The sequence below is a fragment of the Aplidium turbinatum genome, chromosome 13 (genome assembly GCF_918807975.1).
Source record: "Aplidium turbinatum chromosome 13, kaAplTurb1.1, whole genome shotgun sequence".
Classification (NCBI taxonomy): Eukaryota; Metazoa; Chordata; class Ascidiacea; order Aplousobranchia; family Polyclinidae; genus Aplidium; species Aplidium turbinatum.
The window spans coordinates 6,183,565-6,196,355 of NC_137484.1; the positions used below are offsets into that span (position 1 = coordinate 6,183,565).

Genomic DNA, 12,791 nt, shown 5'->3' on the forward strand with positions numbered 1-12,791 from the left:
CATCATAGTGAAATGTAATTTAATAATGTAGATGACGTTATCAATTACGTCATCAAGCACCAGCATGATGTTTATGTTTGGAAAGTACATCAATTCATTATCAAATAACTTAGAGATGAAGCATGTAGGATTATCAGTTTTATCGCTATTTCCAAATTACTGTTTAATGACGTCATTGATGACGTCATCATTTTTCGGAGTCAGGACACAATGAATTGGATTCTCCTAATTATATTGAATCTGTTGACGCATAAATCATCTTTTTTCAATAAGAATTAAGTATGTTATGACGTTTTCAAATCTCGTGAAAACAACTTTCTATTAAAAACAATGCATTTTCAAGCCTCGAAAAAATCGCTTCAGGTACCTTTATAAATCGCGATTTTTAGAAACGAAGACGATGTCCGATCAAGCTCAAATTTTCAGGAATGTCGTTTTATGACTATTCGCAGGAAAAAAAGTTTGTAGCAATGAAATCGGAGAAAAAGTCCAAATTTCGACCCACCCTACTATGTATGTATGTACATCAAAACATCAGATTTCAACATCAGACAGCTTGCTCAAAACATCAGATGTGGTAACGTTCATGGCTTTCGTTATTGCTGTCTTTTGTGACGTATTCTCGAGCAGTGTTTGCACTTTTGGTTATTTTGAAAATAAATGAAACTTTGGGCTTTGCTAGCGTCATTTAAAAACATTTTTTTTTTTTTCGGTAATTTTTGAAATGTATTCTTGGATGTTCAGTTTACGCATTTTAAAGCTTAATTCCCGTTTGAATTTTTCATTTAGTAGGCCTTTAAATTTTGGCCGCCGGAAAGAAGCTGTGGTAGGCCATGCTTGGTCCCCAGAAAAATAAAGGAGCTTAGAGCCCTTCGCCTGAGGTCAATGTTTACACCAGTTGTAATAGATTTGTCAGTATAAAGAATGAAGCCCTTTTTCAAACAAATATAATTTGATAATATTAATCAACTTTGCAGTGCAGGAGTTGATGCTTACCTGTTATGTTGACATTATTATGCAAAAACTACACTTTTAGTTCGTCTTCAAGCACAACTCAGTGAAATCAACTTTTATTTCTGTCATAAAACTAGTAGGCGATGTCATACAAAAATGCAGTCACTGGTTGTACGTTACTAAACCAAGGTTGCCGGGTGGCTTAAAATTCGGATAAAATGGCCTAACTTTATATACTGTGTCCAACCGCTAGCAAGTTCTTCGGACATTTTTTTTGTGCAAACGTTTAATTTCCTGTAATATCAGTGAAGTGCTGGACCATAAAAGAAACACTTTTTATTATTTTTCCTAAAATGTCCGAATTCCTCCAGAATTACCTGGCAACTCTGAACCAAACTACGCTCTAAATTACAGTGGGCCGCAATTTCCAATCGGTTCGATTTAGTATCAAAGTTAGCAATGCTTCTCCGACATTGGTGTTAATTTTAAGCTTAAAGTTAAACAGACGAAACCTTGAAACAAATTAATTAAAACTTTACCAAAGCGAAGGTTTCAACTCTGGTTCACCGACTTCACATTTTTTCCAATAATTTACTAATCACGTAGTGAAAATAATGAGTTAACGTAATTTCCCAATATAAAGACGTGGGCCAAAATTGCAACCATAGTTAGATTACCAACTAAATTTGAATGTAAGTGAAGATTTTATCTTTTCGAATACAACCATCTATTAACGGGTTGAATTAAGAATTGTGGTAGAATCGATGGCAAATAAATTGATGACACTCCAGTGCGCCACCACATGTTGCAACATGCATCAATTTTTGTCGCTATTCGGTGGATTGTAACGGGTCACGAATCTATAAAACTTGTGCGACATAGCTGAAAACACTTTGAATGATATCTTCGAAGAAATCTGGTGATGCATTGGTTTTTAAAGGGGATAGGCAAATTAGACATGAACTAACGAAGAAGTGTGGAGACGCTCTGGGTGTAACCCTGGCCTCCTAATCACAACTATCAAAAAAGGCAAATGACATTTATCGGGCATCTCTACCGCAAACGCGGAATTGAACACTCGGCAATAATGGGGCGACTTCCTGGTCAGAGGCACCGGGGGCGTTCACGTTTGGAAATCTTCAAAAATGTTTCAACGTGGACAAACCAAGATTTTCTAAACTTAATAAGAACTATGGACAATCGATCGTTGTGGAGACTCACGGTAGCCGACGCCTTATTCAGGCATGGCCGGTGATGATGATGAGAAATAAAGAACACCCACAAGTACAGAGACAAGCAGGTTTTCTAAATCACAGTAAAAATTGCACTTCACCACAAACAAGATTATATCAACGTACTTTTCTATAAAGATACCGAAATAAATAAATGCGACTTAAAAAAGAGTTTGCTATTTAGTATAAAACAATAGGAACGTGTATACACGAAGAACTGACAAAATAAATTCTCTAAAACTAGATCGGCAAAGATAGTTCGACAAAACTGCTATAGAAATTTCCATAAGAACGGGACAATAGATTTGTCATAGCAAAGGCGAGGACTATGACGCAGTTGACGAAGAGAGCCAGTCAACGGATACCGCAAGGCTGGGATGTTTGCACTTTTTAGTGATCTGCACAATTTGATCAAAACTTGGTTCCTGGACGTTCGGCAATAAGCTTGAAGAAATAAAATTAGCGAAAACAATGTAATGCGCGTGAAATAAAAACCACCCAAAGAAACTTTGCGAATCAAGATAAACAGGACCGCGTCCTTGCATTCCCATCCACTTACTATAAATCTTCCCTCACTAGGCATAAGTCTGGATACGACAAAAATATCTCCAGTACACAAAAACTGTTTACGCAGTCATTTCATTGTGCCTAAATACACTGCATTAAATATGTTCTTGCAACGAGCAATCACGCCATTAAGATCAGCCACGGTAAGAAAAGTAACCTAAAAACCACCAAACTATATTCAATGTTACTTTGTTGCAGAAACATGCCTTTGTAGAGCGGCTTGATAGCATCATCCACTTCTTCCATAGAATGGCATCTCTAACCCAGATCTAATTTAGGCTAGTTTCAGTAGAGTTCCCATAATGCACCATTGAGGTTGGAGATCCTTTGCAAATAATAAATAAGTTTGTTACTTTCTCGGCAGAGGAAGCTCCTGTCAAAACAACTTCTCTTCCGCTCTATTGCATGAAATAAATTTTCCTACACACTTGAGGTATTCAGTGAAGTTTGGAAGACAAGTTATGATTAACGTTTCGGCGCATGGTCACACCAAGGCGATATAGTCTTGTCACAGTGCAGCTCCACGTTGTACATGGTCATTGGCGCTCCATCGAATGTTAGTTCTCGCTCTAAAACTACTTTGTATTGCAATGTGTCGAATCCCGTTTGAGTGTCCTTCTTAAACTGCGACTGAAAAAGAAAAAAAATGTCTTATCGTTTTCATGTGATTGTTTCATGTGACACGTGAGACTTGAGGGTGGTGCGTTGTATTTTTAGTGAAGCACACAGCGATAGGCCAGTTGTAACCAGGGCTTCAGAGTATGTTCAAATATCACCAGACGCCAAAATATGACGTTTTTCGTCGGTCTTTGAGAAACAATACAACGATTCTAACAACTCAATCCACTGGCATCGTGTGGCGGTTAAACAAAATCAGTTTGCATGGAGTTAATCAGTGGATCATTAAGCAACGATTTTAATCAGCGGATAACGGTGCATAAGAAATTGGTCCGTAAAATATGTTTCTTAATCGGCATATTAGCTTAATTGATGAATGGTAGCGTACACAGTTGGAATGCTAGTACACCTAACGCTTCAAGTAGAAGCTAATTTGCAACTATTCAAGTAGTCTTTCGATGACAAGTTATAAACTACTACAATACTGTTAAAAGAATGTTGTTGTTTTTTTCATTTCAATCAAGAAAAGGTAATTTGACTTATGTAGCTAAGTAGAAAGGTGCATGGTCACCTGGGGTTGTGGCCTGATTTGTTACATCTTGCAGATTTTGATTACTGCTAGGGCCTGACTGAAATTTTCTAAGTTTTTTTTTCCGTTTTGCTGACTCGTAATGATGTATATAAAATGCTTTTTGTTGCTTTGGGTCGATTAACAGTTTGACTGAACTTTTCGAAATCAATTTGTCATTGCTTTTCAACGTGTGATGATGTTAAACCTCATTGTGTCACTTGGGCAACATAGTAAAGAAGACGGGAACATAGTAAAGAAGACGGCAACATAGTGAAGAAGACGTTAAAGCATGACTTTTCGAAAAATTCATTCAGACAGTGACCAAAACTTTAGGTAAAATCTGAAAAACTCTGCAGAATGTGAAAACCAAGCCGTATCTCTAGGTAGCCATGAAAGGTGAAATGGCAACACTGCAACAGGCCATACTTTCTTCTGTTCCCCGTATCGTTTGTAGTCTCTTGGTCTTTTTACTTTGTCATGAATATGTTTAAACGTTTCATAGCCTGTTGTCAGCCCAGAAGGTCGATACAACTGCAAAAGATTAAGACATCAATGGTGAGAGGTAATAAAATATTCCTGACAGTCGACAGTTCTTTGATATCAACCGATGCATCACTTGCAGACAACTCGTGAATTTTCAGTTGATTATTGAAAAACTCCCAATCTTGGGCGAATCACATTATTACATGACGGACATACTCACAATTAGAATTCGTAAATTCGAGAACTCGTAAATTGTTGGTAGATAGACACAAATGGAGAATTTCTTATCTTATCAGTTGTAAACCATAGATGGCACTGACCTATGATGGCGTAACACATAGAACGCCGTGCACTAACCTTACAAACAGCAGTCGATGCTTACTACCATGATGCTTTAATACAAAGACGCCAGAAAGGAATGATGCTAATTGTGAAGAAACAAAAAAATGTAGTCTACTCAAATTACAAAATCAAGACATCTTCCACGAAATTGAAATCTAGATATGTTTTGTATATACTTGAGAAAAAGCATAGTTCGCTGCAAGGAAAGAATCGGCACCCCCATTAGTGGGGACAAAACAGAATTTGGATGAAGATTATTATGATAGTGATTTACATTCCAACTATCTGGTGATTCCTATTAATTAAATAGTTCGCCTTCCGCAATAGTTTCTACAGTTTCTCTAAATAAGCAAAAGCAGCACTGAAGTTTGGTTTTCAAGAACGTCCTCAACGAAACGGCAATTTTTAAATCGACCGCAACAAAACGGTCACCTCCAAAACGAACTCCCTGAAACAGGCCAATGCGAGACGCACATACTGCATTTCAATTGCAAGCAAGACCAAATCAGTACAAATGAAAAAAATTGTGGAAACTATTTCAAAAAATTGAAATAATACTCACCGTTAGTTTGTTTTCTCTGAACCTCAAGTAAAGTTCATCGTCCTCTCTTCCCCAGCCCCAGAATAAATTAGACATTCCCCTGCACTGTGTACGCAAAACAAATGTGTTTCTCTTGCAAATACTTAGATCAGCACATAAGAGAAGTTTGTTTTATACTTTCGTAATTACACTTTGTTAGAGAAAACACGATATAAAATGACAGGCTCTTACTACATGAAACCAAGTTAACGGTAAATAAATTTTACTCAGTGCATACACTTCACCCAGACTTTAGCTTTTATTAATTGATACTCAACTGTTTTAATATCTAAATTTTAACGTTAGCGGAACAATATAGACAATAACTTGGCTAGAGAGCTGATACCACGTCAAGATACCCACCATGACAAAGTGTTGGTTAGTCATCATTAGCACCCCTCCAATATAAGTCTTGTAGTGGTACATGGGGTGGTACTCTGGAGAGGCTAGGTGGAACGGACCCTGAAACAATTTTAATCTTAGCATCAGACGTATTTGATTAGTTCAATCTTTACGTCGATCTTACGTGAATAACACAGGAACAAAACTAGCAGAACTTGTTTGCAAACAAATACATGCTATGCTACCCACCCATTGTACAAATATGATCAAGCTGTGCCGAGAAACACCGTTAGCCGAATCTATAGCAAGGCATTAATGAGTGACGCAACAGCAATTTAAACTCTATTTACAAGCGATTATGAGTTACTCACAACAAGTACTACACAAGTAGAATACTACTATTTTTGAATTACCTTACCGTAATTAATTTACCGTAATTGACCTTACGGTCAATACGCTGCCACAAACTCATAAATCAAACGGCAACATCACAAGACATTATTGTTATTGTGAAGCGAGTACGTCAACCGCTTATGACGTAAACGAATGCTTTGAAGTCGTCAATACATGATAATCTAATCGCATAAAATCTAATACTTTCTTGCATTGTATATTCTTTCCCAGACACCAAATCAGTCGTATTTTACATTGATTCAACAATAACATCTACAGACATTAAATCAATGTAAAAAACGATTGATTAGCTGTCTGGGTTAAAGGTTGGCATTGTTTGGTCAACATTATTGGTTAAGTTTTGCGAAAAGCTTTCATCCGGTGCGAAAAGCAACATTCAAACAGACACTGGTTGGCTTGATCATTTTTATTCGGCAGCAAAGCGGCGCTTGCTTTAATTTTATTTCTCTGTAATGATGTTCAGAGGGTTTTGGGGTACTCTTTGTTAAATTTGCACCTTTCCTAAAAATTTCAAAAAACATTCAAATGATGCTGTCCGTTTCATTATTGTTATAATGAAGTGGTAAACAATTGAAAAGATATAATGTCATAAGGCAAACCACCAAGACGATGGCATGATAATATCCAGGCATTGACCGAACTCAAGTTGGCAACATTGGGCGAGTTAGTTCAAAACCGTAACTCATGGAGGCAGATCACCAGTGTTGATGCGCAGACTGCTTAAGGCGGAGGTGGCAACTGAGTACAGGCATAACTGGGCAGCAACACAACGTTTAACATTATGAAGGCAAATCAGCAATTGTTTTCGGCTATGCATCTAGGCCTCACCAAGTTTTTAAAAGAAAACTAATTTTACATAAAATAATACCAGAAAAACATACATTAATATGACAATAAAAATATTGTGTAATACAAGGGTCTCAAACACGCGGCCCGCGATGCATTTTTAAACTAAAATTTGCAATAATTAACAATTACAGTTCGTGGTTTTTCTATAGATTTAGGAAGATAAAATGCGCTCTAATATTGCTCAAAAATCTGAAAATGTCTATCAAACTTCACACGACTTTTCAGCACTACTGTCGCGCCATTTAATGGGTGCAAGAAATCCGTATTGTTAATGTTACATCACAATCACATTGCCGATTCACTTCTTCTTATTGTGTCGTTATGGCAATGGTAACCTTGGTATTTGCTGAAGTCAGCTATTCAAGGGTTTAGTTTTTTCCGCGCTTTTCAAAGTTTTCGGTTGCATTCGTACAGTCTTTTTCCGTTCCTTTGTTATACTTTTTCTTGCCATCTAACGTTCCACGGTTCTTGCTACAGTTTTTATTGGGTTTTAACTGTGTTATTTTGTTTACAGAGTTCTTATTGTGTTTTGCGTATGGAGCCTTTTATCTCTTATCAGTGTTTAACTAAAAGGTGTTGTACTTTGTTAGTAAGTGCAATTTAAAGGCTTGATAAAGGCTAGATGTATAGCCGAAAACGCTTGCTATTTTGTTCTTCTATGTTAAATGTTGTGTTGTTCCTCAGTTATATTTGCTTATGGTTAAAAAAATAATAATCTCTCTTGTTTCTACCCAAATTTTATAAATAATTTGTATGTAATGATTAACATTGATTTAAAGCCTTTTTCAACAGTTAGTATTCGAGTCAGGTTTATTAGTATGAGTGATGAATAATGATATTTACAGGGTTTGTCGAAATGTTAAAGCCCTGTGTTTTAATTTACATATAATTGCGATGTCCGTTCCTTTATTGTCGTCATTATGACGAAAAATAAACAATTAAAGAAGCACTCCTGAAGCGTAACAAATAAACTGCGTTGACATGAAATGCTATCGAACGGTTGTCTTTTGAATTAGTTTTGATCATCTCAGTGATGATATTTTGAGGGTTCGTGTGGACCCTTTGTTGATTTCGCAAAACGCTTAATTATGATGTGCGTTTTTTATTGTTGTCGTCATTATGACATAATAAAAAAACAATGAAGAAGCAAAAGTAACAGTGGAACATAACGAACAAGACATAAAACCTTTTTTGAACACTTTTGTGAGAATCATTACTTATCTTTCAGTAAAACTCTTATTTAATTTGACTAGCTCAGTATGTTCTCATAGCTACGTATTCTTGCAACACCATAGTATCGGTAATAATATCGGCATCGGCAAAAATATTGGTATCGGTGCATTTTCTTTTATTAACCAAGCTTCGTGCTGTATCCATTCACATTTCTTAACACACGCAAGCAACTTATTATTATACTTTTTTAACTAGAAGCAAGTCAACGATACGAAGCGATCATGGAAGCGATTCAATCTCAAGCAAAAGCAAACAAATGGATATGTTTCTGTTGATTTGCTTTGAAAAAAGTGCATAAAAGCAAAACAGCTTGGGAAACAGCAGATTCATGCATGCAATACACCATATTTCGAACCTTACCTTTTCAGGGTATTTGTATTGCAAATCAGGATTGTTAGGCAACAAGTCAACGTCATGCATCACTAGATAGTCACACTCTTTTCTTGTTTTCAAAAACCCAATGTTAATCAATGCGGCTCTGTTGAATCTGGAAAAATATTGAAGCAATACGAACAAGTAAAGACATGTACCAATGCATGTACCGTATATCATCTTTGCTTCAAAATCCAATGTGACAAAAAATGCACAATTGGAGAACTGAAGAATTTAATACAATTTTTTGCAACCCAATTAGGAAATGGTTTTCATTAATGCTGTATAAGTAATAGTATAGGCTATATGTTAAATAAGTGAGTAATGGTGGAGTGATTATTCAATCTCTGTTGACAACGATGATTGATAGTAATGTAAACACATGTACTGTAGTAAATATTTACTTCTTGTGCTGCAGCATTTACTGCAATTTTGTGAGCCTATACTTTGGCATGTATTACCACTTTATTTATGTTTTTAATACTGTTCAAACAAGTATACGGTATGTCTTCAACTAGGAGTAACACATTAAGATATCCAGCAATTACATTGATTTTAATGGCAGCAAATAATAAGCAAACAAACCTATGCGTGTCAACTTGATTCACAGCCACAATGCGATGAGGAACCTTTTGATTGTTTAAAAATCTATGGATCCAAGGAACAAATTCCATTAGTTCTTCAAATCGATTTCTATATGGAACAATTACAGCTAGTCTGTGTGGATGCCAGTCAGAATAATCAGGTTCTTCAATCTGACTATGAGATAAGCTGCAATACAAGCAAATGTACTTAGACAACTGTTGCCCTTCCGATGACTTTTTTCTAACAATAAAAGGGAAGAAGAATCTTCTCACAGATATCACAACAATTCTTCAATTGAACAATGCAAGTTGCATGTCTTGAAATTCAAGTACATTTGTTCTCAAACGAGTCAGTTCAATCCTACATTGCTATAAATGATTTAGATCAGATACATTATCTACAGTTAGGCTTATTCAAATAACATTATTAGAATTTCTAATGCATCTAAAATTCTTTAAAAAACTGCCAAAAGCCTTCTTCCCAAACAAAGTATGATACCGTACTGTAATATAATTTAGTCCATTGCTACAGCTAACTTGAAGAGGAAAATGGCAAAAAGTTATATATATAATATACAAGTGGAAATGATGAACATCTCTGAATCTTTCATTGTCATAGAAATTAAATACCATTGTAGCAAAAAGTACAAAAACATGACAATTTAATAGTTATTGTATGACTGCATAAATATTATACTAAATTTTTTTTGTTTATATATATACTATAAGACATTAATTTTTCTCTACCCACAAATCTCTTCTCCATAACCCATATATGTACCAAAACAAAAGTTATTCTAAACGCTTAGTTTGGCTTGTCAAAAGTATTGTAAAATTAACATCAAGGTTAAAACAGAAAATGTGGTAATAATAATAAAACTAGACTCAAACTTTTAAGTGAAAAAGCAAAACTTTAAGCTGTATGCATAAAAGATAAAAACATACTTGGAATTGAAAACCCGAAAGTCACGATCACCAAAATAATTTCTTTTTACATCTTCAGAGTTAGTGCTTGTTGTATTTGTATTGCAGCTGTACATCATATATGTTGTACACAAAAAACTAGCAACAGAGAAAAATACAGCAAATCTAATCTTTGAAAATCTTGGCATGTTGGACTTGAAGAGTTAGATAAACTATTTAGTTCATTTTCAGTTTCTAGCAACCATCTTAAATCCTGCAACAAAACATTGACAGTCATAAGCAAAATATTTAAACTACGCCAAAAAGTTATATTTACGGCGCACTGATTGAGTGTGCAAAGAGTCATGCGCACAATCTCAACACAACCACTTTTGTTGTTTTACATTAAAGTCAATATCATTGTTCTCAAAAATGCAAATAATTCCTTAAATCTGTGTTCAAATTTCTATAAATTTGCAAAAAAACAAAAAGAACTAAGTGTAGCATTGCAGCAATATTGATCAAAGAGTCAGAAATGCTTAATCACACATAAAACAAATGCAGTACTTAGCCTATAGTATTTCGTAAAAAAAAAACATTTCCAAAAAGCAAGCAATGAATCATTATGTATATTGTAGCTATATATATAATTTGATAGTGGGAGCACATTACTTAGATCTGTGGTTCTCAATCTTTTTGTCTTCGCAGACTTTTTATCTGAAATTTTGGTATATTGTGTCTCCTCATGAAAATTGAACCTTTGTGCGAAGGCAGAGCTCCACAAATTTTCGCATTTCTTTGAAAAGATCTAGTACTTGAGGGTTTAGTTGCGATACTCCACTTAGCCTACAACATCGCTGAGCAAGGTGAATTCCGTTTTTAGGCGATCTTTTCTGATGGCATCGGGTAAGCTGATCTCAGCATCAAATCGTTCCTCGTCGTTTGCACAGCTCAGAAGGGCCTTCTCTCTGTTGGCTGCTGTAAGCAGATCCGCATAGTCGAATCTTTGATCAAGCTCAGTTCAAACCAAATCAAGGGCTTCGATGTATTGCCGTTTCCACGCTCCCTCTCCCGCAGATGACAAAGCATCCGATTCCTCTGTGTTTCGAAATCTTGCTGGAGTTTTGCTCACTCGGGGATCCTTTGGTGTCTATAGGTTATTGGCAGACGTAACGACGTTCGCTGCTTCCACAAGCTTGGAAACGGATTCACCTTTTCTGAGTTTTTTATCCATTTGCGGAGAATGGTGATGGATTCCAAAGCTGAAGAAGCAGAATTATTCTTGTTTTGGAGCTGTCTTGCGACGGCTTCTGCCGGCTGAAAAACTTCACCGCTGCAGGTAAATGGCAAAATAAAGCCGCATTGTGCGTGCTTGTTTTACCAAGTCAAATATCTTTGCATGTGCGTTTCCTCTCATTGCACTAACGAACAAAACGAGACGAAAAAGCAATACCACGTACCGTATTATTGTAATGTTTAGAAGTAGGCCTACCACGTGAAATGTAAATATTGCAGAATGATGTCCAATAAACGATGGACCGCCATGTTAGTAGGGAGGGTGGCTAGTAGGCTACCGATACTGTGAGGTATACCGTAGCTCCCTGTGATTGACGACTCTTTATTGCGATAATGCAAATGATGAACACGACCACACGTAACAGAAACAGGATTCATTGTAGCAACTGAAACAATTATTGAAAGTTTCAGGGGGGGATGAATTAGCTCTAGGGGGGCCGCAGCCCCTTGAGCATCCCTACTTCCCGCACCAATCTCTGAGACTGAGCCTTCGCATCCTCTTCTTTAGATATCCCTGTATCGACCGTAATGAAAATCAAAAGTCATATGAAACAATTAAAACACACTTCAATTAAAACAACTGACAGTCTGACACAATTAAAAATCCATACAAACACTGTCACATTCTTGCTCAGCAAGTTCTCCAAAATTAATGGTTCTGATATCTCCCTGTATTTGGTTCTTTGATTGTTCAAGTGGCTAAAACTCGATTTTTTTTTCCAGTCAAGCGCACAAGAAATTAGCCACAACGGCTAGTTTTAGCGGAATGGCCCGTTTCGGTGAGTCCGATTCCTTAACGGGGGACCACATTGGAAAGTTTGGCCTGCGCGGGGGATAAATCCCCCGCGCACTTCAAATTCCAGCCGCGGTTTCAGCCGCGCAATTCACAAAAAATCACAAGCGCAGCCGCGCAATTCACTAAAAATCACAACCTCAGCCGCGCAAAATCGCTCCGGCCAGCCGCGAGACTGCAACTAAATAATGGCAACAATGGTGCTCCATTGCTCGTATAAAATCCGCTTTTTATGTCAATATGACGTCACAAAACGGACGCAACTATTATTGGGAGGATGAAAAAAAAGGAATGTAAAAAGCGGCGGAATGGAGGTGATAAGGCGGAATGAATATGGATTTTTTGACAATTTTACTATTTTTTCACAATAAAAACATTACACCAACGTCGAGGGACTATTTTTTTACAATTAAAACATTACACTAACGTCGAGTGTTCGATATAAGGCCCTAGGATAACTTATAGCTTATCAATTTGCATCAACTCGACTAAAAATTTATCTAATTAAAGTTTAACATCAAAAATATGAAACCTTTGCCACTATGTGCTGTAGCTTTCTCATACTGCTCGGATTTTAGCAATTTTGCCATCGTTGGAGAGCACGATCGTAGGCCTACATCTACCTGAATCAATTGGCTACAAACCCAAAACAAGTAGG

The 12,791-nt window shown here is 36.5% G+C and overlaps 1 protein-coding gene across 1 annotated transcript; it reads right to left on the minus strand.

Moving 5' to 3' along the window:
- Positions 1-1,054: 1,054 nt before the first annotated feature.
- On the minus strand, positions 1,055-10,240 carry LOC145781896 (beta-1,4-galactosyltransferase 7-like). The gene is made up of 7 exons (XM_082593582.1): positions 10,087-10,240; positions 9,143-9,328; positions 8,546-8,672; positions 5,711-5,809; positions 5,330-5,413; positions 4,369-4,473; positions 1,055-3,383 (listed from the first exon to the last, which is right to left on the minus strand). Exons 1-7 carry the CDS (start codon positions 10,182-10,184, stop codon positions 3,219-3,221), a joined length of 864 nt encoding a protein of 287 aa, XP_082449708.1. The 5' UTR covers positions 10,185-10,240; the 3' UTR covers positions 1,055-3,218.
- Between the last annotated feature and the right edge of the window lie 2,551 nt (positions 10,241-12,791).

What these genes read in the sequence shown, in the direction of transcription:
- LOC145781896 (XM_082593582.1), bottom strand. Translation starts at nt 10,184, where the DNA reads ATGATGTACAGCTGCAATACAAATACAACAAGCACTAACTCTGAAGAT. An exon ending in AATACAAATACCCTGAAAAG is followed by an intron (nt 5,810 to 8,545) that starts GTAAGGTTCGAA and finishes AAATTGTTTCAG; the next exon opens with GGTCCGTTCCACCTAGCCTC. An exon ending in TCAGAGAAAACAAACTAACG is followed by an intron (nt 4,474 to 5,329) that starts GTGAGTATTATT and finishes AATCTTTTGCAG; the next exon opens with TTGTATCGACCTTCTGGGCT.